The following is a 22947-nucleotide window of genomic DNA, read 5'->3' as shown; positions in this document are numbered from 1 at the left end:
GGGCGCAGTCCAGTAGCTGCCTCAGCAGCATAACAGCAACAAAACGTTATTTTCCAATGTTTATCACCCCTACCCCCAGACGTTATTGGGCATTCATTGCCACAGCCATTGCGGGTTAGGAATCCGTGCCATCAGGAGAGCGGTCATTCGTAACAAAAACCGTCTGAGCCCATAGACCCGCTAGAAACAACATCCCAGCAGTTCACAGACCCAAAGATCAAGGTAGGGCACTTTGCTCTTCCAGGTACAACTTCACGTTTTGGTAGGGTTTTACGTTGAAAATATTTCCCTCATGTCAGTTTGTATTTTTGCCTGTTTTTGTTTTGTTGCTCTTGTTTCCTTTTGAAAACAAGGAACTGGTGACTTGTTTCTTTGCTCTCCTAATTCCATTTGGAGCATTCCAAACGTTGCTGTGGTCAGAAAGAGAGCTGGTAGTCGGTGAGCACTGCCTCTGGAAAGCGACCAACATCTTCTGAGGCTGCTGTGGTCCTAGTAATGGTAGTCAGCCCAACCAAATCAGCTCTCTGTTGTGAGCCCTGGAAATGCTCTTATGTCAGCGACACCACAGTAAGTTGGAGTGCCCGGCCTAGTCAGGGAGGCAACCATCTTATGTTTCCTTCCAAAAAACAAATTGTCTCGATTTCCAAAATTCAACAGAGGGCATTGAAAGCTCTTTTTTAGTATCAAGCCCATTTTGCTTGTTCAAAATTACCAATAGTCTTGGCAGTCATTTCCAAAGCAGTAATGAATAGGATTTCTTCTGTGGCGATGACAGACTGGCTCTCTCCCCCATTTAGACAGGTGGCCAAGTGCTATGCTCGTGGCCGCACGTGCCCTGCTCTCCTGGGAAGGCCCGTTTCCCTCTCAGCTCCTTCCTTGCTTGGGTACTACGCAAGAGGCCCGTAGTACCCAGGATAAACTCCCTCCTCAAGGCCGGTGTCCAGGGGGCTGGTCTGTCCACTTCCACTACCTCTCACTGTGTCCACCTCACTGAGTGAGCCCTCCAGGAAGCCCAGAGGAAGGCACTGCTCTGATTTGTCACTTTCTACACCAAAAGGAGGAGTATGGTAGACAAAAGGAAAGAACACAACAGGCTGCTTTGTCTCATCAAGAGTTAGCGTTGTTACAGGGCCCTTAGAGAGAAAGTATATAGCATACTGGGCTGAAAGCAGGCTTGGGGACTTCTGTTTCTGCCACTTACTGTGTGTCTTCAGGCAAGTTATTTAGTCTCTCTGATCCTTATTTTCTTTCTCTGTATGTGAACATAGTGCCACCTCCCTTCCTCCAGGAACTTAAAAAATTAAATGTGTAAAGTACCTAGAAATCATGCCACGCATATTTGTAAGTACTTGATAAGTTATTGATGTTATTATCATTATCATTGCCTCCATGTTCAGATGTAAAAACTGAGGCTAAGAGAGCCAAAGTGATTTTCCCCCTGGATCCCAGTGACAGTGGAAGGTGTCACTAGTGACAGAGTCCAGAGCCCTGGCTTTCCAACCAGACTCTTAAAACTATAGGCATAGTTTAATTGAGGAACGTTGTAACCAGCAACTGACATCCACCACATGGACCTTTAAATCTTTAACTTTTTGTTATTTTAAGTATATTTTTTAAAACCTCTGTTATGTGCACTTTGATCATCTTACAGTGATTGAAGATGAACTGTGCAGACTTGGGGGAGAAATAATAGATTAGAGTTGGGCCTTTGAGGTTACTTAATTGAACCATCTGCCTGATGGATTTTATACTCTGATTCTCTTTTTCCACCTTAGTTATAGACAAGTGTGCTTAAGGAACTGTTAGTTTTATATACACGTTAGTTTCACCACATGTGAAACTGAATTTGGTGGAAGTTTGAAAAGGGGACCATCTTTCAAAATGCCTATGCACAATGATAATGTTCTCTATCAATTCGTTCATTTAACAAAGACTTTTTAGTAGCTGTAATGTGCTCATTTGTACTTCTCAGGAGGCGTATACACCTATAAGAGCCAAAACATGATCACAAATTATTTTAATATACAAAGGAAAATGCAGAAGCTATAAAGCTATAAAAAGCTATATAGGCACAGAGTCTGGAGAAGGCAGAGCTTCCAGGTCGGAGAATAAGGGCGGCCTCCATAGAGGAGGCTGCCCATAAAGCTGGATCTTGAAGGACAGGTCAGAGCAATCACTGGCTTGGAAGTAGTCTCCACAACACACAGCCTGTTCATAAGTTAAGGATGCTCTTCATGTGATTTATCAGCTAAGAAATTAAGAGGACAGTCCCCACAGGTGCTACTTGTTTTCCTTTGAAACAGTTACACGCATGCTAAATCGTCTTTTTGAATGAAACACCTCAGAAGAGAACCTAAGATAGTGAAGTCAATGCCAACAGTCTACATTGCTGATGTTTAAGACCCTAACCATATAGGGGTATGTTCATAGCTGCTGGGCAGCGTAGTATAAGTATTTGATGACCTAGGGGTTAATCGGAAGCCATTGGGTGATCTTGGGCGCACCCTAATGAACTGCCGTCTAGTCCCACCAGCGTTAGTTATTCGAAGCGGGGGTAGGTGAGCTGTGGTTCAGGGCAGAAGTAAGACTCCCTCCCTCCCAGAGCTTCACTCACAACAGTAGCCTCTCAGACTTCTGGGACATTCTTTCCAAACCGTCGTAAGTGTTAGTTTGTACAGAACTTCTCTGAATGGTTGGTAAAATATTTAAAAGAAAGAAAAGACCACTCAAATCTTTGGTACTTTGAATTTTCAGATAGACCATGTTTGAACTTCTACCAAGCAGAAAGTTAAATCCACTGAAAATAGCTACACAAAAAGAATAGTATTTTTTTAATGACTTATGTTAATTTCTTAAAGAATCTCTTAAAATTTTTTTTTACTATTATGCATTAAGAGCCACCAAATGACAGTTTAATGGAGGTGGAGCGGTTGTAATTATAATTAGTTTGGAACAGATAAACAACGTGTCTGGGGATTTTTACCTCTCCTATCAGCTCTACTCCTAAGAGTAAACGTTAGTCGCCAAAACTTTGATAAGTTTTTAAATGTATACTATTTACATAAGAAAAGCTTGACTACAACAGTGGAGTCTTTTCAAGATTTTGCCACATTGCCATCATCTTTCTTTTTGCATTGTAATTTTCCTGGGACAATTAAACCTCTTCTCCCCACCTTTCCCTGTCTCATTCCAGCCGTTAGAGACATGACATTATGTGACAGTTGTCTCCTTCAGATCAAAGAATACCCTTTTCCTCTTTGCAAGAGTGAAGAGAAGTTTGTCTTTCCCAGAGCAGAGCGTAGGCACAAAACTAACAAAACTAAGTCACCAGAAAAATGAGTCTGCACAGCAGTGGGGGAGGGGTGCCTGGGACACGTACAGCCAGTCTAAAAGCTCCCCTGTCTCCTGTCACAGGAGACGTCCTACAAAAGAAGTGGAAGTCTGATGTTTACCGTGTAATTTTAATATAGGAAAATTGATGTGTTTTTAATAGTACCTAATCGCAGAATGTTGAAGGGAGCTTTGGAAATGCTTTCTCCAGTATTCATTATATCAGAAAAGTTAGGTCAAAGAAAAATGTTTTTAAACAACATTTTCACACTGCCCATTCGTTTTTTGTTTCTCGACGTTTGGTTTTCGATGCGAGGCTATTAAGTAGTGTTAATAAAGAGTCAAATCTTTTTAAATGTTAGAAATTAATTTTGCTTGCTTTTGTAATTCCTGTTCTTATTTCAAGTTCCCCTTTTCCTGCTTATATTCCTCTATATAAATTATAACCTGGAACACCGGACATGGTTATCTGTGGAACTTACATTGTTTGGAATTTTTACATAGTGTATTAAATGATTACTTAGCGGTAGAGTTCAGCCTCCCGGTCCAAGAAATTATTTTAAGGGAACAAGAACAATAATGGCCCCACCCCTTGCATAAATGACTGCCATTATGAGAAATGACTGCCGGGGTAAACTGCTGCTACTGTGCGTGGTCAGGATACGTATGCATGTGCTTTCTCTTCATATAGGCAAGGCGGCTTTCCTGGCATGAATCAGAGTGGACTCATGGCTTCCAGCTCTCCCTACAGCCAGCCCATGAACAACAGCTCTGGGCTGATGAACACCCAAGCGCCCCCCTACAGCCTGACGCCCAACATGGTGAACAGCTCGACAGGTAACCTTGGCAGCTCTGTGCCTCTGAGGGCTGCCCTCCCCCTTCCCTCTTCTCCTCGTAGGCTGGTACCCCTGAGAGTATAAAAGCAACCCAAGCAGTCGGATCATTTGGTGAAAAGGGGGAACATACTACTTCTCTGCTGCTTGGATACTTGCTCAATCTATTAAGACTTGAGGATTACATTACATTTTATGTAAATTATTTTTATTCATTCTGTGTTTGTGTAACATGTGGACATATTTCAAGTGTCATTGGAGATGGCTTGCAAAGTATATACACTAAGCTCTTTTTGTCTTTGGGCATTATTAGGAGTATTGGAAGATTCCATGACAAAGTCTGTAGTCTCCATTTGATAGTGGTAGAGATAAACATTTAAAATTCATGTTTCAGAGGAAATGATTGAAGGGCAGGACAAGGGGGTGTTTGAAATAGTTTTTTTTCATTTAGGGAAACTCACCTTTAAATTTACACATGAAAATAGTTGTTTTTATAGGTGCTATTTATAGACTGTCTCTGTTGAGAAATTATACATTTTTAAATGAATTGTTTTAAATTTTTCATGATGTTTAATTTTTTCAGCACACTTTATGATCTCAACAGTTGCATTCTTAACCAAATCCCATCTGATTAGTGGAGTAAGAGTATGCTGTCAGTTTGTGGAAATAACAAAAATGTCTAAAACTGTGCGAATGTTCCACGTTCTTAGGCCCCCAAGGTCCTGAACCCCTTTACAAGCCCCCTATCTAGTGATGGTGAGCACCGCTCTTTAAATGAGAAAACGATGACGTATTTCACCTGACCTGTTAACTTTTTCTGGCACCGACGTTTTGGGTAGGATTCCCTCCTTTAGTTACTACAGAGCTTTGCATAGCCAGCTGTGCGTCCTGCAGTGCTTTATGATGTGTTAGAAAAACACTGTGGAGTCAGAGGCTGGGCTCCTTCTTATTACCTTTTTTCATTTCCTCTGCCTTTCGCTGCCTTTCTGACCTCTCCATCTTTGAAAGACGCCCCAGGAGCTGTTGTTTCTTTGTCAGGAAGGACAGACAGCTAGAGGCTGGGCTTACATCCCATCTGAGCTTCTAGGGTTGTTGGTTTCTAGGGTCTAATTTAATAGTGCCATTCCCTGATTACTTCTCTTTAAAAGTTTATGGAAGAGGAAAAAATAGAAACTACTGGTGAAAATGAAGCTTTTTAAATAAATAAATCCAACAGCCCTTCCTGATGTTAAACAGGCATTCATCCCAGCAGGTAGATGTTTTTGTTTTTGTTGTTTTAAATTTATTTATTTTATTTATTTTTGGCTGCATTGGGTCTTCGTTGCTGCGGGCGGGCTTCTCCAGCTGCGATGAGCGGGGGCCACTCCCAGCTGCAGTGCGCGGGCTTCTCACTGCAGTGCCCGCCCCCCCATCCCAACCCTGTTGCGGAGCACGGGCTCCAGGCACGCGGGCCTCAGCAGTTGTGGCACACGGGCCCAGCAGTTGTGGCTCACTTGCTCAGCAGTTGTGGCTTGCAGGCTCTAGAGTGCAGGCTCAGCAGCTGGGGCGCACAGGCTTAGTTGCTCTGCAGCATGTGGGATCCTCCCAGACCAGGACTTGAGCCCGCGTCCCCTGCATTGGCAGGCAGATTCTCAACCCCTGCGCCACCAGGGAAGCCCCGAGGTGGATGTTTTTACATTTGAAATGAAAGATAAAAAGCTTGAACTATTAGCTAGAAGCTTCCCTTTCCCTTCCCAGCACTGTCCGAGGTAGTGGTGTATTTGGGTTATGACATTATGTGTTTTGTCTGGCTTGCTGAAATAAAATTACTTCAGAGCATTGAAACTACACAATAAATTTTCACCCACTATTAGCAATACTCATTTTTCCCTTTTTTTCCTTTGGACCCCAGAGCCACAAAAAATAACCAACAACAAATAGATGCCCTGCCTAAGAAGATTTATGTATTCCTGAGGAATAACCAATTTAATGGAGATTCACAGAGAGGGTTTCTTTTTATTATTATTATTCAGATAATTCAGCTATTTGTTATTTCATACAGAGGAAATGTTCAATGAAAGGCCATTTATCCTCACAGTCTTTTGTATGGGCTACTAGTAGTATACTTTTTTCTTTATTGCATTGTGTGTTTTGAAGTATTGAATTTTTAATAATTTAAACATTTATCAGATTTTCCTCTACCCATTTATGTGATTTGATTCCAGCTTTATTAAGTCAAATGCTACCTGATAGAAAGTAATCATCCAGCATATCCAAGGAATATTGATGATTTAGCATTTACTGTGTCTCTATTGATAGATACGTGTGAATCTGCTATAACCGTGTTACAATCTCTGAGGGAAACAGGAATGACAAAGGAACCCAGAATGTGACAGCGTGGCTCCTGATAGGAGTGTTGGTCTGAAGGTGTGCACTTGACTTTTCTAGAGATGGCTTGAATCATCACCACCTCAGATTACTTGGTTTGGGCCCATGGAGATAAATTACCAGTGACAACAGCAAAGCATTTTCTCCAACAAAGGACACCTTTGGAGAAGGTGCAGATGATACAAGTGATGGCCAGTGGGGTTTTGTGCACCTCAGTTAGCAGCTTTGTGTAGCCGGCATTCCAGCATCCCCTTTGCTGAGTTCAGACAGTTGTGCTGTAGACAGTGTGCAGGGCCAAAACCAGTCCTCCTGCGTAGTGACAAGTTATTACAAGCCTCAGTGAGCAAGTAATTATTTAAATGGAGTCAGTGTGACTGTGAAGGTGGCACCTCTTTCTTCACTTCAGATGTGGGGAGAAGTGGGATGGTGAGCAGTGGGGATTGTTTCCCTCTAAAGAAGCTTTTGTAAAATATGTAGTTGGACTAAAAGATTAGAATTATGTATTCCTATGGGAAAAATTATAAATTATGTATAACCTCGTTAAATATACCCTTATATAATACTTGTGTTGTTACATTGTACTTATTTATGTTTCGTTTTATAATATTCATTAGTCGTATACTTACCTGCATGTAAACTGTCACCTTCAAGAAGATATCTAAATGATAGAAAATATATCTACCGTCTGTGATTCTAAGTTTGCCTCACCAGAAGTCACTGTACACAGTATAGGGCATTTCCATCTGAATAACTTACAGCTAGTAAATGAGCAGCCATATGCCACTGTGGCCAGGCACTGTCCCCTTGGAGGTATGTCAGCATAGGGAAATTTCAGGGGATTCTTTCAAGGCTTTGCTGATCCAGCCAGAGACAAGTGTTTCTCCTGAACTTTTCTCATACCCTTTGTATGTGTTAAGAGTATTCTTTATATATTTGCCACATATAAAAATAGTCGTGACTATCTACGAATGTATACACGTAGATAGACCCTTTGTGTTTTCAAAAACAAGGAATAAAATATTTTACAGAGTATGGTATATTATTTACCATGAACAGAAAAGATCTGTTTGTGTGTTTCCGGTCCTATTTTACCATCTTCTGGGAATGATTTTGCAGCCTTGCAGGGAGACTAAGTAAAGGTAGCTGGGAGAGTAGGAATGGACGTTTAAGATCCGTCTTACTTGCACCATATGTTCTTTATGTTCTTTTTGAATATATTAAATCCAGGTGGAATAACTGCCTTAGGACCTTGACCCACACTTACTCCAAGAAGTCATTCAGCTCTAAATTCCAATGGTAAAGCCAGAGGCTACTACTTGAAATGTATTTGCAGTACTCACACAGCACTTTCTTCAGTCAGAGGTTCTTTACTGCCCCTTTTTATGTCTGAACTTTACATGCTGGATTACTGATGTCAAGAGGAGGAATAACAGTGACGTGATTTAATAAATCCTTATAATATTGGTGGTCTTTCTCTTCTGGGAAAGAAGAAAAAAATAGTGCCCCTGGAGTAACAGTGCCCTGGGAAGCATATGGCTCTTTGCAGTATTCACTGAGAATTCTGGTAAGAAGTCAAAAATTAGCATTTTAACAAAAGGAATAGTAAAAGCCACAGTAAGGAAAGACCTTATGATCCGTTTAGTAAAATAAAACTTACATCGTAAGGCAGGAGTACTAAGTAAAGCTATTAGTCTATATTCTATCCTTATTTATCTCTCAAAATAATATAGCATTGTAATTTTTAAATTTTATTTATTTATTTGTTTGTTTATTTTTGGCTGTGTTGGGTCTTCGTTGCTGCACGCGGGCTTTCTCTAGTTGCAGCAAGCAGGGGCTACTCTTCGTTGCGGTGTGCGGGCTTCTCATTGCGGTGGCTTCTCTTGTTGCGGAGCACGGGCTTTAGGCACACGGGCTTCAGTAGTTGTGGTACACGGGCTCTAGAGCGCAGGCTCAGTAGCTGTGGTGCACGGGCTTAGTTGTTCCGCAGCATGTGGGATCTTCCCAGACCAGGACTCGAACCCGTGTTCCCTGCATTGGCGGACGGATTCTTAACCACTGCACCACCAGGGAAGTCCCAGCAATGTAATTTTCGAAATATGTTTGCATACCCTGAATGCCCATTTTAAAATATATAATAGAAAATGAAGAAGTTTGGGGAATTTCAAACCAATATACATGCTTATATTTATCTAAGTGTGATTTTTAAATCACTGTGAATTGTCATTAATTATCATAATACAATATTGGCCTAGTTCTTTATGCTAAAAAAATCGCCTTTTATGTACATTAACACATTTAATGCATGAAGAAGGAATTAGAAAGAAATTACTATGTTTCAAAAATAATATTCAGGCATAATTTATTATAAATGCTACCAAACTATCTGTTACAACCTTAGGAGGAGCAGGACTTAAGCTGTGTGTCCATGGCTTTGCCACTTTCTCTGGAATTGTGGCTGTCGTCCCTTTGAACCCACTCGGGGAAAAACTGGCAAGGACATGTGGGCTTTCATAAAGAAGCCCCTCTTTCCGTACTCATCCTGCTTTCTTTCCCCTTCTCTTCTTCTACAAAGGGGGTTTCTTAATGTATAGATTTACTGATTCCTATCTCGCTAGACGCAAGAGGTGAAACTGCACGAAAGCAATCCACTCCTTTGCACGAGGCTGTCTTCTTGGTGTAATATCTCTCAGCTGCTTTTTTGAGGTTTCACACGTTCACAAAAATAACAGCATTTTTAGCTGATCCCAATAGATTTTTCTCTGCAGCTGCATCACTTGAAAAAGCTTTTTGTTCCAGTTCTTAAAGTCTAAGTATTGAAAGTAATTTGGAAAAAAAAAAAAAAAAAAGAAAGAAAAACATCCCAATTATGATTTGTGTGTGTGGTGATGACTTCAAGGGCTGACTGGGCTGCGAATGGGCTTTGAAAAACAAGCCAATGTGCCCGTGGAAAATACAGGCATTTCAGCGCATCATTGAGTGTGCTGATGTAAACTCACAGGCACGTGCCTGGGTAGGCTTTTTTGGCAGGACCTCTGGTCTCAACCTGCAGTGATGCTAACGATATTAGCAAATTAGCACCACAAAGCTTGCCAGCTAATTCGCCAGAGCCCTGCTCACTCTCTCACTGCTGTAATTAAAACTAATTATTTTCTAAAACATAGTAATACATGAATATGTGCAATAATCATTTTGTAGTGGGCAATCTGTGGAGCCTTTTTTTAAAGCTTTTTTTTTTTTTTTTGCACATTATGCTGCATGTGCACTGCCGTGGTTGGGCCAGCACGTTGATTTGCAGAATGTAAAATGGGTCCTGTTCATAAAACCTCAAGGTTTATTTTATTTTGAAATGGGAATGTTTTCGGTTTTTCACTCATTTACAAGGCTCGTGATTCTCTCCCCTCTCCCTTTTCTCCTTCCACCTCTCCTCCCTCTGCCTCCTCACACAGCTGTGTGGTGTGACACTCAACAGCCCAGTGCTGTGCAGATGGTTTGCACAGTGGGGTTCTGTAGAAATTCAGCTGTTATTCCCTGGATATCTACACTGATTCCCTACTGTAGCCTTGTTCTTCCTTTAAAAGGAAATCTAAATCCATATTCTTGACTTGAAAATAACTAGTAGTATTTGCAGTAAATGCCTGTAAATCCGTTGTTCTTTGGTGAACCTTTCATTCTAAAGCCTAAATGAACTTGATTGAATTTCTGAGCCAGGAGCTAGAAAATGAGTTTTGCCTGGGATCGTAGGGTTGACTTGAGCTGGTGCGGGTGTCTAACCTGGGCATTTGAGCTGAGGCTGAGGACTGATCCATGTATGCACTGCACCAGAATGAAAGGAAACCAGCCCCACTGCAAAATAATTAGAAATCGTCTCCTTCAAAAATTACTTTTGATTATTGTTTTTGAAGTCATCTGTTACAACCATCTTCCATTATTGTAGCCTAGGCCACATGTAATAGGTGCGATTTTCAAATGAAACAATATAAAGTGGTAAATGATTTTACAAACTATGGATTATGTGAATTTAGGAAGTTAAGAAAGCAATAAATCCTCTAGTCAACCAGTGAAAATAGACATATCCAGCATTTGAACCCCTCATGAGCAATTTAGACACTGGGCATATTTCTACTTGCACCTACTCTATTAAAGCTGTAATAATTTTGAAAAACTAATATTGATAAAAGTTGACTTTCAGTGGCTTAGGTCTTGAGTAAATGATTGCTTTTTTTCCCCCTAAGATAAAAAAGGATTGCCAGAATGTCATGCTACTTAGATTTCAGAAATGAGTATTCTCTGAGTTACAATTTCTTTCTCCTTTTTTCTTTCCTTCCTTGGAGGGAAATTCGGGTGCCCCATCACTCAGTAGCTTGTGTTAGCGGGAGCACAGCCTGACACATCACATGTATAATCCCAAACTCTTTCTCCTGTTTTCGATTAGCATCTATGGGTCTTGCAGATATGATGTCTCCTGGTGAATCCAAACTGCCCCTGCCTCTCAAAGCAGATGGTAAAGAAGAAGGCACTGCACAGCCGGAGAGCAAGTCGAAGGTATTCCTCTCTCCCCTGCACGCGGTGTGGGGTCTGCTCGCTGCAGCTGCCGTGTGGGCTCTCTCCTCACTTTTTTTCATTTGGTTTCTTCTCTTACGCATGCCTCCATCTTGTGCGAAACGTTTGCAGTCTTCTTTCCCCGCCCCCCTCATGGTGTGGATCTGAAAGTTACTAGTTCTTATGGCATTTAACTCGTGGCTGGGGGAGAGGGGTGGAGGGACAGGACCCACCCAGAGAAATGCTTCGGGGGTGGGGAGAAGGAAGGGATCTTGCCTGGTTGGTACTTGAAGCCATTTTCTCTGCCTTCAGTTTATAGCTTCCTGTTTTGGCCGCCTCAGCAACAACAACATACTTAATATTTTGCTTTCCTACCTTATTTGATAAATAAGGTGAACAGCTTTTTTTTTTTTTTTTTTTCCTTTCTTTCTTTCATAAGGGGTAACCCATGCTTAGCATCCCATGTAAGCTTGAAGTAAGCATGGTGGCTTAGTGGTCTTATCCAGCATCCAGCAAACTTACCAAGTTATACTAATTAAGAATGTTGTTTTAATACTTTTATATGTGTGTGTGGTTTTGTGTGTTTGTTTGTACATGTCTTTATATATATATATATCTATTATATATAAAAATTAGTCTGTTAAACTGGATGTGCTTTTTGTTATTTTAAATAAAGTTTGCCCTACCTTTGTCATTTTTTTTTTTTTTTTTTATTCCTCTACCACAGGATAGCTACAGCTCTCAGGGTATTTCTCAGCCCCCAACCCCCGGCAACCTGCCAGTCCCTTCCCCAATGTCCCCCAGCTCTGCTAGCATCTCCTCATTTCATGGAGATGAAAGTGATAGCATTAGCAGCCCAGGCTGGCCAAAGACTCCATCAAGCCCTGTAAGTGGCTCTGGTTTTTTGTTTTTTTTTTGTTTTTTTGGGGTTTTTTGATAATTAATTCTATTTTAATGCTTGCTTATTTATTTGTTTTATAAGACTTTTTCTTCATAATTTATCCATGAAAGGGTTTTCTTTATAGTAGTAACAAAATGAGTAAAGTTTGTATGCATCATACATAAGTTGATCGCTGGTAATGAAACCACTGATATAAAGAAGCGTCTCTATACGAAGCATGTGATTGTGTTACTGGGTCCAAACTCCTTCACACAATGACTTTGTTTAAATGTCTAATCCATTGTGCGCTTATAGAAGATCTTTAAAATGAGTTAACTGTCCATTTACATGGGAACTAATAGCAGCCATGGAGTATATGATAAGTTTGGCCTTTGGCCTAAATCTTTCATCGGCTATTGTGTCTGAAACATCTTATTTCAAAACTGCCTATCTTGAAAATATAAATATTACACTCTGGGCACAGTTTAGCATATCATCAGCCAGGCTTTGTTTCAATCTACTTGTCAGAAATTAACAGAAAAGTTGTTGAAATGTTAGTGCATGTGAATATTTGGAATGCTACTCTTAGATTAATGTGTGCCTACATTAGAATCAGTTGAGATAGAAAAATTATATCCTGCACAAGCCTGCTCATAATCTTGAAATTAAGTGTTGATTTCATACGATATTTAAAAAAACAAAAATGGAAATGTGCATATAAGGGAATTTTTTTAGCCTTAATATTCTTCTGTCTGTAGAGCTAGGCCTTTATTTTCCTACTAAAGAAATTAATTCTGTGCCATTAAAAAAGAAGAAGAATGGCACTGTAGTAACCTTTATTTTACATTCATATAAGGAATCAAAAGATCTTTAAAAAAAAAAAATCTTAACATGCAATTACTTGCCAAGCAGGCTTAATTAATGCGCTAATTTTTGCAAGACAATGTATTGAAGAGCACAGCTCAGGAAAAGCAAGTTGGAGGGAAGAAGACCCTAACTGCAGAATCTGGCAATCTAGTCAAAACCCCAAAAGGAGGCTGCTATTAATTATCCATTCGCTGGTTTAAACAGATAGAGCTGAAGGTCTGAAGACTTGGTAGTTCCAGTAAATGTTTGTAAAATTCATGTGGAGCTCTAGTATAACCAGCATTTTCCTTTTCAGAGGAAGAAAGGGCAATATTCGCTGTTACCTCCTTTGTAGACATATGTTTCGCTTTTTCAACAACTGAGATGAAATGAAAAATGCTTCTAATATGGATTAAGTAGAACTAATGGAAGAGAGAGTGCAGCTCCTTAATTCTGATATCTTTGTGTTATTTGCTTTGAGTCTCAGAAGGCAGCCAACATTGGGGGGCGGGCGGGCGGTCCCATAATCTGGTGTTTTGTTTTGTTTTAATCATAGAAAAAGTGTTTTTGAATCAGTGATACTCTCAAGTTAACAGATAGAACCCCAGCTATAACTTTTCAAAAACATTTTGTTTATTGGCTCAGAGGGGAAGATTTCAGAGGTTGAAAATACCTTTAAAACCTTAAGATAATAATTAAGAATAATAATTTATTAAAGACTACTAATAGACCATATTATAGGTTTAAAATTTCCATCTTGCTGATTTCTGAATTATAAAGAATGATTGAGATATTTGTTTCAAGTTCCTAGTCACATTATCTCTATCCAATAAGTCCTGTAGGAAACTATTATCAAAACCCTCCTTTCTACTTAAATACGAGAAAAAAGAAAACTGAATTGTTGAGTTCATTAATACTTCTACATACATTATCTCTCCCTGTACCATAACCATTTTTTTGTTTAAGAATTTACAAGCAAACTTCTGCCTCCAGTCTTAGAACAAGGGAACAGCAGAAGATGTGGTCTGAGGTAGTGGGAGGTGTTAGAGATCGCTCTGTATTGAAAAAACAGCACCACCCTCTAATGAGATGCTCATTCAAGAAAGGAACTAAAAGAGATTGTTATGAAGGACCCTAAGATTATCTCTGCTATCAAATCACTGCAGATATATATTGAAGAGTATTTAACCTCTCTTTCTGAGATACAACTTTATAATTTGTACTTAAAATTGCTCCTAACGGTGTTTCTAATAAAGCCTATCTAATAGCAGGCCTGAAATGGACTAAATAGCAAAGATGTTCTATGCTTTGACAGTGTGCCATGGACCAGCACTGTTTTGTTACAAAACATTCTAAAATAAAAATAAACATTTGCACATACACATGCATATACACATATTACCAGGCATATGGTAAAGACTGCTGAAATGTAAATCTGCTTCAAAGACTTGAGGAAAAGTGTACTTATAGACTTAATTAAGTTATATGCAAGGAAAACATTTGTGGCACCATAATAATGTCTTGCTGTAATTTTTCAGCTATCTCCATTTCTTTTTCTTGCCTCCACGACTGTTTCATGCAGTAGGATACAATTTTTACAACACCAAAGCAATATGAGGTGGTGCTAGTGGCCTGAAAAAGCTAACCAGCTTTCTTCAGGGCTAGTTTTTTTGCCCATTGTCAGTGGGTAGAGTGTAAATGACATTTATCCAAAGGTCACATCATAATTAACGTCTCTGAACAAAAAAAGTATGTTTTCAGCCTGATCAGTGATAAAGTGTATTGTCTTTATTTCCTAGGGCTTTTGTTTCTCTTAATGTCCTTTTTCTCTATTTGGGCACCCAAATACTAACTTTGGGAATGGGCTAGTGTGCAGCCCTGGAAGCTGGGAATGGAGATGTTACTTGCCCACCAATCCCTTCTCAGCTTTCAGTCTTATTAGATTGTGTCCACATTCACTTAGCACTTCACTTACTGAAAGCCTGTTCATAGAATATTTTAATCAGCTGTTAATTCTTACTTGGATGGTGCTAGACTTTTCAGACCTTGTTCATTTGAGTATTCACTCAGAACAAATAATGTACTGAGTACCTTCAGTGTGCTGTCACTGTTGGTGATTCAAGATCAACCCAGTTCCTGCCTCGTGGAACGTAAAGTCTCGTCAGGAGAGTGGAGGGCAGACAGCTAATCCTGCGCAAAACATAGGCCTTTATGCACTGTGAGGCCAGGTGCCACCAAGGACAAACAAAGCCTGCGATGATGATTCAGACCAGGGAGCCGGCATCAGGGGAGGCCTCTTCTAGGACCTAACACAAAACTGAGGCTTGACCACTTTCTTTCCATACAGATGCATTTTTTTACATTATGGCACCATAAAATGCATTTTTGAAGATCTAAAAACTACGAAAAGTAAAACAATTCTATTAAAAACTGTTATCTTCATTAAGGTTTTCTAATTTTATGAGAACAAACTGAGATATGTAGAAGTTAATTAAACTTAAGTTCACTTAACAAAGAAAGGTAAGAAAAGTTAAAATATGGATAGTCAAGCTAAGTAAATCATTACTTTAGGCCGGTTTCAGGTTACGAGAATCCACTCCTTTCATAGATAGGAACAAACACTTCACAGTCTCACTGCTTGGGTCACGATTAACTTTCTCCTGGAGCCCTTCCACAGTTTGGGTTTAGAGAGGACCTGGCCCGGAACAGCAGCTGGATCTTTTACTCGGGATGTTGGCGGAGCACCTAGAAGTGATTGTAAACTGAAACGACTGATTTTATATCTCTTATTTTTAAATGGAATCTCAGACTTCTCCTCTCAGTTCTTCACAGAGGAAATGCAAGGGGGAGGTTCATGGTGGTGGTTTTAATTGATTTTAGGTGATAATGGTTTTTTCCTCTGGTTCTTCTTTCAAATTTTTATTTTTTTAAAAAAAGGATTGGGTCCATTGTTTTCAGCTTACCTCCCAATAAAGACAAAGTTTCAAAATGATGATTTGGAAACCACCTGTTCGTAACTACCTCATTAACGATGACAAAGTTTCTGAAACGTTCCCAGTATGAGAACGCGGTGTAAAATGTGTTAAGAACAGTTTCTTTTCCTAGTCAGATATTCCTTGGGTGTGAGAATATGGTAAATAAATTTTAAAAACTTATTTGGATATGGAGTATGTCCCCTAATCGTGTATGTACATGAGTTTACAGACATGCATGGGAACGTGGATACACACTTTAAGTTCTCATCTACAGTAACTTTTACGTGACTTGCCCTTTAGTTTCAGCATCAGTTTAAATTCTAAAAGATCACATTATTTTTTTTATCCTACCACTCTACTTTTTTTATTTACATCAACTGTATTACCCAGTTTTATATATTTTATGTAAAGATTTTATGCTTCAATAACTCTAAAGCTGAAGGCTTAAAGTTTTAGCCAGAACAGCTTGGGAAAATTACATGTTAATTGGAGGGACCTCTGCCACTCACCAACTTGATTAGTTTCATTCTCAAGCATCCTTTCTCAGGCCCTACCACCACCACTGCCCCCATTTCAGCAGTATGTTTAAAATTATCTTGAGCTAAATATAATGAAAAAGAGTTAAGAAAAACTCCATCTAAAATAAGAGCTGTACACGGCAAATGACAACCTAGTAAATAAACATGACTAAATGAAGTATATTATTATTCCAAGGAAATCTTTATCGAGACTTTGCAAGTGGTTTTGCACAATAATCCCGGAGTTGCAGATATTACAAGTGCACAAATATTGTTACAAATACAGAGACATAAAAGAAAGGAAAAATATACAGTTGGGCTTTTTATGAAATCTGAGTTTCAGATATTACAAGTGCACAAATATTGTTACAAATACAGAGACATAAAAGAAAGGAAAAATATACAGTTGGGCTTTTTATGAAACAGCAACTTTTGACATTTTAGAATCAAATACATAGTTAGAAAAATAAAAGACCAAGAATTAGAGCATCAATATAAACCAAATGGGCACATGAAAGTAAACGTGTATATTTATCCATAGCTATGCTGGGAGTATGAAATAAATAGCACATGTCTTTGTGATTAACACATGGTTGCTTAAGAAATGTATTAAAATAACTAAACAGCCCCTTAACCTTGGCAGAGAAGTTCAAGAAATCTTAAGTCGGGAAAGCAGGTCGTTATGAGCGAATGCCAGAGCTTTAGCTGGCCATTAGTTTACAAAGCTCTCGAGTGTAGAGCCCACACACCACTGGGTCCTGTGACATGTGACCTACCTTATATTTTTCAGCAAGTACCACGTGTTTGCTCTTCCTCCATATGATTTAGTTTTAATGAAGACACACATTGGCTATCCATATTTTGACAAGGAAATGTAGGAGTCCATGTAGTTTTTTAGGGCTCTATAACATTACGTGTGAAATTTTAAATTCACTGTGATCATTCAATGAGCTAGCACCCTATTGTTTTTAAAAATGACGCGAGGCGTCATTGGAATCTTGCCTTCTGGGATTCAACGCTTATATCGATAAAGTAAAAAAGGTTTTTGTTCCTTTCTTTTTGTTTTTCACGTATGTAAAAGGGGGAGTTTGGGCCCTTTGTGTAAAGTCAAAGTAAATTCTTAATTAAGACAATGTATACTTTGTGCCTGAACTAGTAGCCTTCATTCCTAATTGTTGTGTGATAGCAGTAGTTTTTAAATTTCTTCTCTTCTTGTATTTGGTAGCTCATTACTTTTTTCTCACCTTCTTCCCTTTCCCTCTGCCCACCCATGCCCCATCTCCAAATGCTCCTTCTGGGCTCTAGAAGTCCAGCTCATCCACCACCACTGGGGAAAAGATCACAAAGGTGTATGAATTGGGGAATGAGCCAGAGAGAAAGCTGTGGGTAGACCGATACCTCACCTTCATGGAGGAGAGAGGCTCCCCGGTCTCAAGTCTGCCTGCGGTGGGCAAGAAGCCCTTGGACCTGTTCCGACTCTATGTCTGCGTTAAAGAGATTGGAGGTTTGGCACAGGTGAGAATGAATGAATGAATGAGGAGATGCTATAGATAAGCTCTTACAGCAGCTTTCTTTGAATATACAGACTCGAATTTTTTTCTCACAAAGAAAAAGCGAAGCCCCTGGGAAGGTCGCCTTTACCGGGATCCATGTTCATGTGCTGCAGGGGGAGAGTGCTGGGGCCAGGGACCTGGATCCGCTGCCCACTCGCAGAGTGACCTCAGTCATTTATATGGATCTCAATCCTCATCTGTAAGATGAGACATTTGGGCTAGATTTTGCTTTCGGGTCCCTGACAGCTCCAGAATTCTACTGAATCTGTCAGAGTTTCATAGAAAATAAAAATGTTTTGCAAATGACTAAATTGTCTAGATTAGACATAAATCAAGTTCACTGTTTCCCTCTATCCAGAGCAATTTAGCAAGAAAACTAAGTCATACTTCTAAGACCACGTCCACTGTACCTGGGCGACAAGAAGACCAGTGCTGTCCCTTTTTCACAGGGCTGGGACTGGCATGGGCACAAGTGGCACCCGGAGTGCAGAATTCCAGGAGGCGCTCATTTTGGGGTTGTGCAGATGCCTCCTCTGCACTTCCCCTTTCAGTTTTGTACCCTAGAGGCCACACTTTCCTCACCCTAGTCTCAGCCCAGTTTTTAGCATTGGGTCTGGTTTGTGTGTCCATGTCCCGAAGTAGAATGGGGGAAAGTGTCTTAAGGGGTGAGTGCCCACTGCGTTCTGGGCACTGTGCTTTTTCTTGTCACTTTTTTTCTCAATACCCATGAAATGCAAGGTCATCAGCCCTGAAGAAGAGATGTAACAAGATGAAGTACAGTCGTCCCTTGGGATCCATGGGGGATTGGTTCCAGGACCCCGACGAATACCACAGTCCTCAGAGCTCGAGTGCCTTGTTTATATAACCTACACACAACCTCCCGTATACTTTAAATCATCTCTAGATTACTTATAATATCCAATAAAATGTAATGCTACATAAATAGTTGCCGGTACAAATGCAAGTTTTGATTTTTGGAACTTTCTGGACTTTTTTTTTTTTTTTTTTTGATACTTTGAATCTGAAGTTGGCTGAATTCACAAATGCATCACCCAGGGACACGGAAGGCCGACTGTACAATGTTGTGGCCCAGGGATTCTCAGGCTAGGTGGTGAGGCCAGGTCTGTCTGATAGCAAAACGCAAGCCCTTTCATCTGCCCGTAGTTCTCAGACCTAGCTGTTCATTAGCATCACCTGGGAGGATTTAAAACCTGTCAATACCTGGGCTCCCACCCAGATCAGTGAAAGTAGCTGCTCGGGCCTCAGGTGGTGCAGGGCCTCACTATCCAAAGGCAGGTCATCTAATCCACAGGTATCACTGAGGGCCCACCCTGGTCTCGGTGCCACACAGCTCTTGGGGATGCAGGAGAGGCCTTTGTCCTCAGCCCTCCCTGAGGTGCCTCCTCCCACCCGAGACCTGAGGCCTACAACTGAAGCAATCAGAGCTTGACTCCAGACTGCCTGATCAGATGGTGAATCACAGGATGCAGACCAGGTGTGAGTGGTGGTCAGTGAAGGGAGAGGTCAGGATACACACCTCTCTCCTGCGCTTAAACCCTCTGACCTTTCCCCTCTGTACCTGGACACCCCTGACCTTTCCCCTCTGAGCATAGACCCCCCCGACCTTTCCTCTCTGCACCTAGACACCCCTGACATTTCTCCTATGGGCATAGACTCCCCTGACCATTCTTTCATTACACCTAGACCCCCTGACAGATTTTTTTAGAATCCCCAGGACGCTAAACAATCGGGTTTCACCCGTCACAGAAGCGTAGGGATTGTCTGGACACCTCACTCTGTCAGTAGTGTGTACTCCCAGGTTGGGTCTGTGAGCAGGACTCTGCTGGCTTAGCTAATGAAGCTGCTTGAATGTAGCCGTGATTCACAGTGGGGAGCTCCTTGGCAGCGTTGTTGCTCACACCCTGTCTTGCGCTCTACCTGGTGGCCATCAGGTGTGGTTGGAATAGGTGCTGCAGCCACAGATAGATCAGCTCATTCAGGGTGCTCTGCTTCAGTAAGCGCATTCAGTAAGCGCTCTGCTTACTGTTTGGGAAGCAATTGCAAGCCTGCTTGTTGCAGCCTGGCGTTAAGTAACAAAAATGGCATTAAGCGTTCCCAAGAGTATTCCGTGGTTTATCATGCACCATTTAGTACTAAGTAAATGGACATGAAGAGCTTTGTGAGAAAGTCTGAATCCAAAAATTGAACATTTCATTAAAACTCACCGTCCCCTTAACCTATGCTACTTAACACAGGAAACGTCTAAAGGCAAAATATTCCCCAAGTATTGGCAGGCCTTCACGTTTCCTTCGTGTGTCGATGTCGTGTAGCTGTGTTCCCATGTGGGAATCAAAAGGTTAAAATAATTCCTCAAATCCTTTTATAACGTTTGAGGATTTCCTTCGTTTTTTCTCTTCTCTTTTTGCAGTTGTGTTCCCTCCACCCGAAGTGTGAGTGGGAACACTGGGTAGTCCTGTGCAGCCCTTCCCAAGCCCACAGGTGCTGCCATGTCGGCGACCTGGTGGCTCCACAGCTCAGACAGGGCTGCTGGCTTCGGCCAGGCTTTTAAGTTGGGGTCATTTGGTTGGGGCCTTATTCACCCAACACCACAAGAAAGCCTCGTGAGAGGCTGGGCGCAGACCGAAATTATAGGCTCATCTTTCCGGAAGCTTGCGGCTGTTGGAAGAAGATATTGTTTTTCATATTAAGGCTCAAACACTTAAATTGCAAAATAGTTCTGTTATTGCTTCTTATATTAGTTTTTAGACATCTTTTTTTTTTTTTTTTTTTTTTTTTAAGATAAGAGGTGGTATGGGGATGAGTGTGAGCGAGGGTGTACATTTGCTCTGAGATAAACTGCTGGGCCCGGACGGCACCAGCTCTGGAAGAGCGTGAGGCATTAGAAGATGCACCAGGCAGAAGAATCTCCACGAGCAATGCTTTTCATGTAGCTATCAGCAGGTTCCTTAATGGTTTTATAACTGTAAATGCTGTCTGTGCACTACTGAGTGGGAGTAATGAGCATTAGTTAAAAGAGGCAAGTGAAGAAAAAAAAAAAGTAAACCAAGACATTAAGTGCTTTTTTTTGTCTCCTGGCTTTAAACAAGCCACTTTGCTGCAAACCAATGATCCTGCCTTTTTTTTTTTTTTTTTTTTGCCCAGGTTAATAAAAACAAGAAGTGGCGTGAGCTGGCAACCAACCTAAATGTTGGCACTTCAAGCAGTGCAGCGAGCTCCCTGAAAAAGCAGTATATTCAGTACCTGTTTGCCTTTGAGTGCAAGACTGAGCGAGGGGAGGAGCCCCCGCCGGAAGTCTTCAGCACGGGAGACACCAAGAAGCAGCCCAAGCTCCAGCCGCCCTCTCCTGGTAAGTGGTGGTGCTGCAGCGGTAGCGGCGGGCGAGCCGGGGACCCCGCCCCCATGGAGCCCCTCCCAGGCTCTAAGAAGGCCGCTCAGAGTAAAGCAAGCAGAGCAAACTGGGATCTTAGAGAGCCAGGGGTGTTCTGTTCTGTCTTGTCTATTTAGTTAGACCCCGTTGGCAGTGCTTAAGGGAAGAAAGAATAAAATTTGGGGTATTGTCTTTGAAGGCACTGTTCTTTTGCTTTACCTTTTTTAGTCAAAGTAGACTCTGGAATTCTGAGTTTTATACCTTTATTCCTTATACAGTTATTTTAAAATATTCCATCTAACCGTCAAAATAAGTCTCCCCAATAACCTGTGCTAATACTGGAAACGCCGCCCTGCAGATTTAAGAGCCAGCTTCTACCAGCTCTGCCTCTGTCAGAGACAGTCCGATTTGTACGTTAACAAAATGGAATTTGGACTTAGTTTTTAATGTCCCCTGCCAAGCAAGTTTTTGCTTGTAGGGAATTCAGCAAACTGTCATGATAAAGGTCTATATAGCCCTATTTCTGAGAAAGAGTAGTCCAGTTAACTTTGACCCCAAGGTCAGGAATCTTAAAATACTGCTTAGGAATAATGGTGATTCACTTAAATTCTCATAAGCAAAATCATATTGATGATACCTGCCTTCTCTCCTATCTCTTCACCCAACTGTTGGAGATCCTGCCACTCTTTCAGCTCTCCCGCTAGCTTTTGTTCTGCCTGTTAGTGTTTCAAATTTGATATTACTGAATCATTATATTCTGATAAATACGATATTAGAGATGGGAAGAAACTTGCATCATCCTTAGTTCTGGGTGGTGACCTCACTCAAGTTAAATTTGATCATTCTGTTGTCTGTTTCTGGCCGTGTCCAAGCCCTGGGACGGTCCACGCTTAGTCACACTGTCCTACATACAAGATGGGGCTGATTGTACCTGTCCTACATACAAGATGGGGCTGATTGTACCTGCCACTTCCCCCAGCAGAGGCTTTTCTGCAGTCAAATGATCATAGCTCATTGCCAGTATTTCTTGAGCACTTACAGTGCGCCAGACGCTCTTCTAAGTGCTTTATCATTTAATCTTCATATTAGCCCTGTGATAAAGATACTGTTCTAAAATCCCTGAGAAAACTGAGGCACATAAAATCTAAGCAGACTGATATACACTAATTTGTATGAAATAGATAACTAATAGGAACTTGCTATATAAAAAATAAATAAAATAAAATTCAAAAATTCAATAAATAAATAAATAAATAATCTAAGCAGACTGGCCCATTGTTGCTAGTGAGTGGAAGAACCGACCTTTGATCCCAGACATCTGGCTCTAGCATTAGAGAGCTAGACGTACCTACTACACCTGTGTTTAAAGTAGCATTGCAATAGGTAAACTGTTTACACATAGGATGTGGTATCTGTGAGCCAAAGAAAGGAGTTGTTTCTCCTTTAATTATTCCCTCTAGCTGGTATCTGGATGGCGATGCTAGTATCTAAGGCCACTTAGAGATCTCAAATAAATACTTTTTAGGCCCAAGGTGCACTTGTAATGAGCATACCTAGATATAGATCTGTTGTTTCTAAATACAAATAGAGAAGTCCTGCTCTCTAACCCCCACCCTTAAAGATTCACAGCCTTTGCCGGTTATGGTGTACTTTAAAAACTGTGAAATCTAATTTCGAAAATCTCACAACATTAACAAGCTGCCTATGAACAGCTCTGA

The 22947-nt window shown here is 40.8% G+C and overlaps 1 protein-coding gene across 1 annotated transcript in view; it reads left to right on the top strand.

The window, feature by feature from the left end:
• The window catches only part of ARID1B (AT-rich interaction domain 1B), a 405049-nt gene that overhangs the window by 358308 nt on the left and 23794 nt on the right, over positions 1-22947 (top strand). The window contains 5 exon segments of the mRNA XM_068550751.1: positions 4022-4167; positions 10963-11072; positions 11797-11955; positions 17594-17803; positions 21004-21208. Coding sequence (XP_068406852.1) covers positions 4022-4167; positions 10963-11072; positions 11797-11955; positions 17594-17803; positions 21004-21208 — 830 coding nt within the window.

The sequence above is a fragment of the Eschrichtius robustus genome, chromosome 9 (assembly GCF_028021215.1).
Source record: "Eschrichtius robustus isolate mEscRob2 chromosome 9, mEscRob2.pri, whole genome shotgun sequence".
Lineage (NCBI taxonomy): Eukaryota > Metazoa > Chordata > Mammalia > Artiodactyla > Eschrichtiidae > Eschrichtius > Eschrichtius robustus.
The sequence above is the reverse complement of the archived record's forward strand: the minus strand, read 5'-3'. Positions and strand labels throughout refer to the sequence as shown.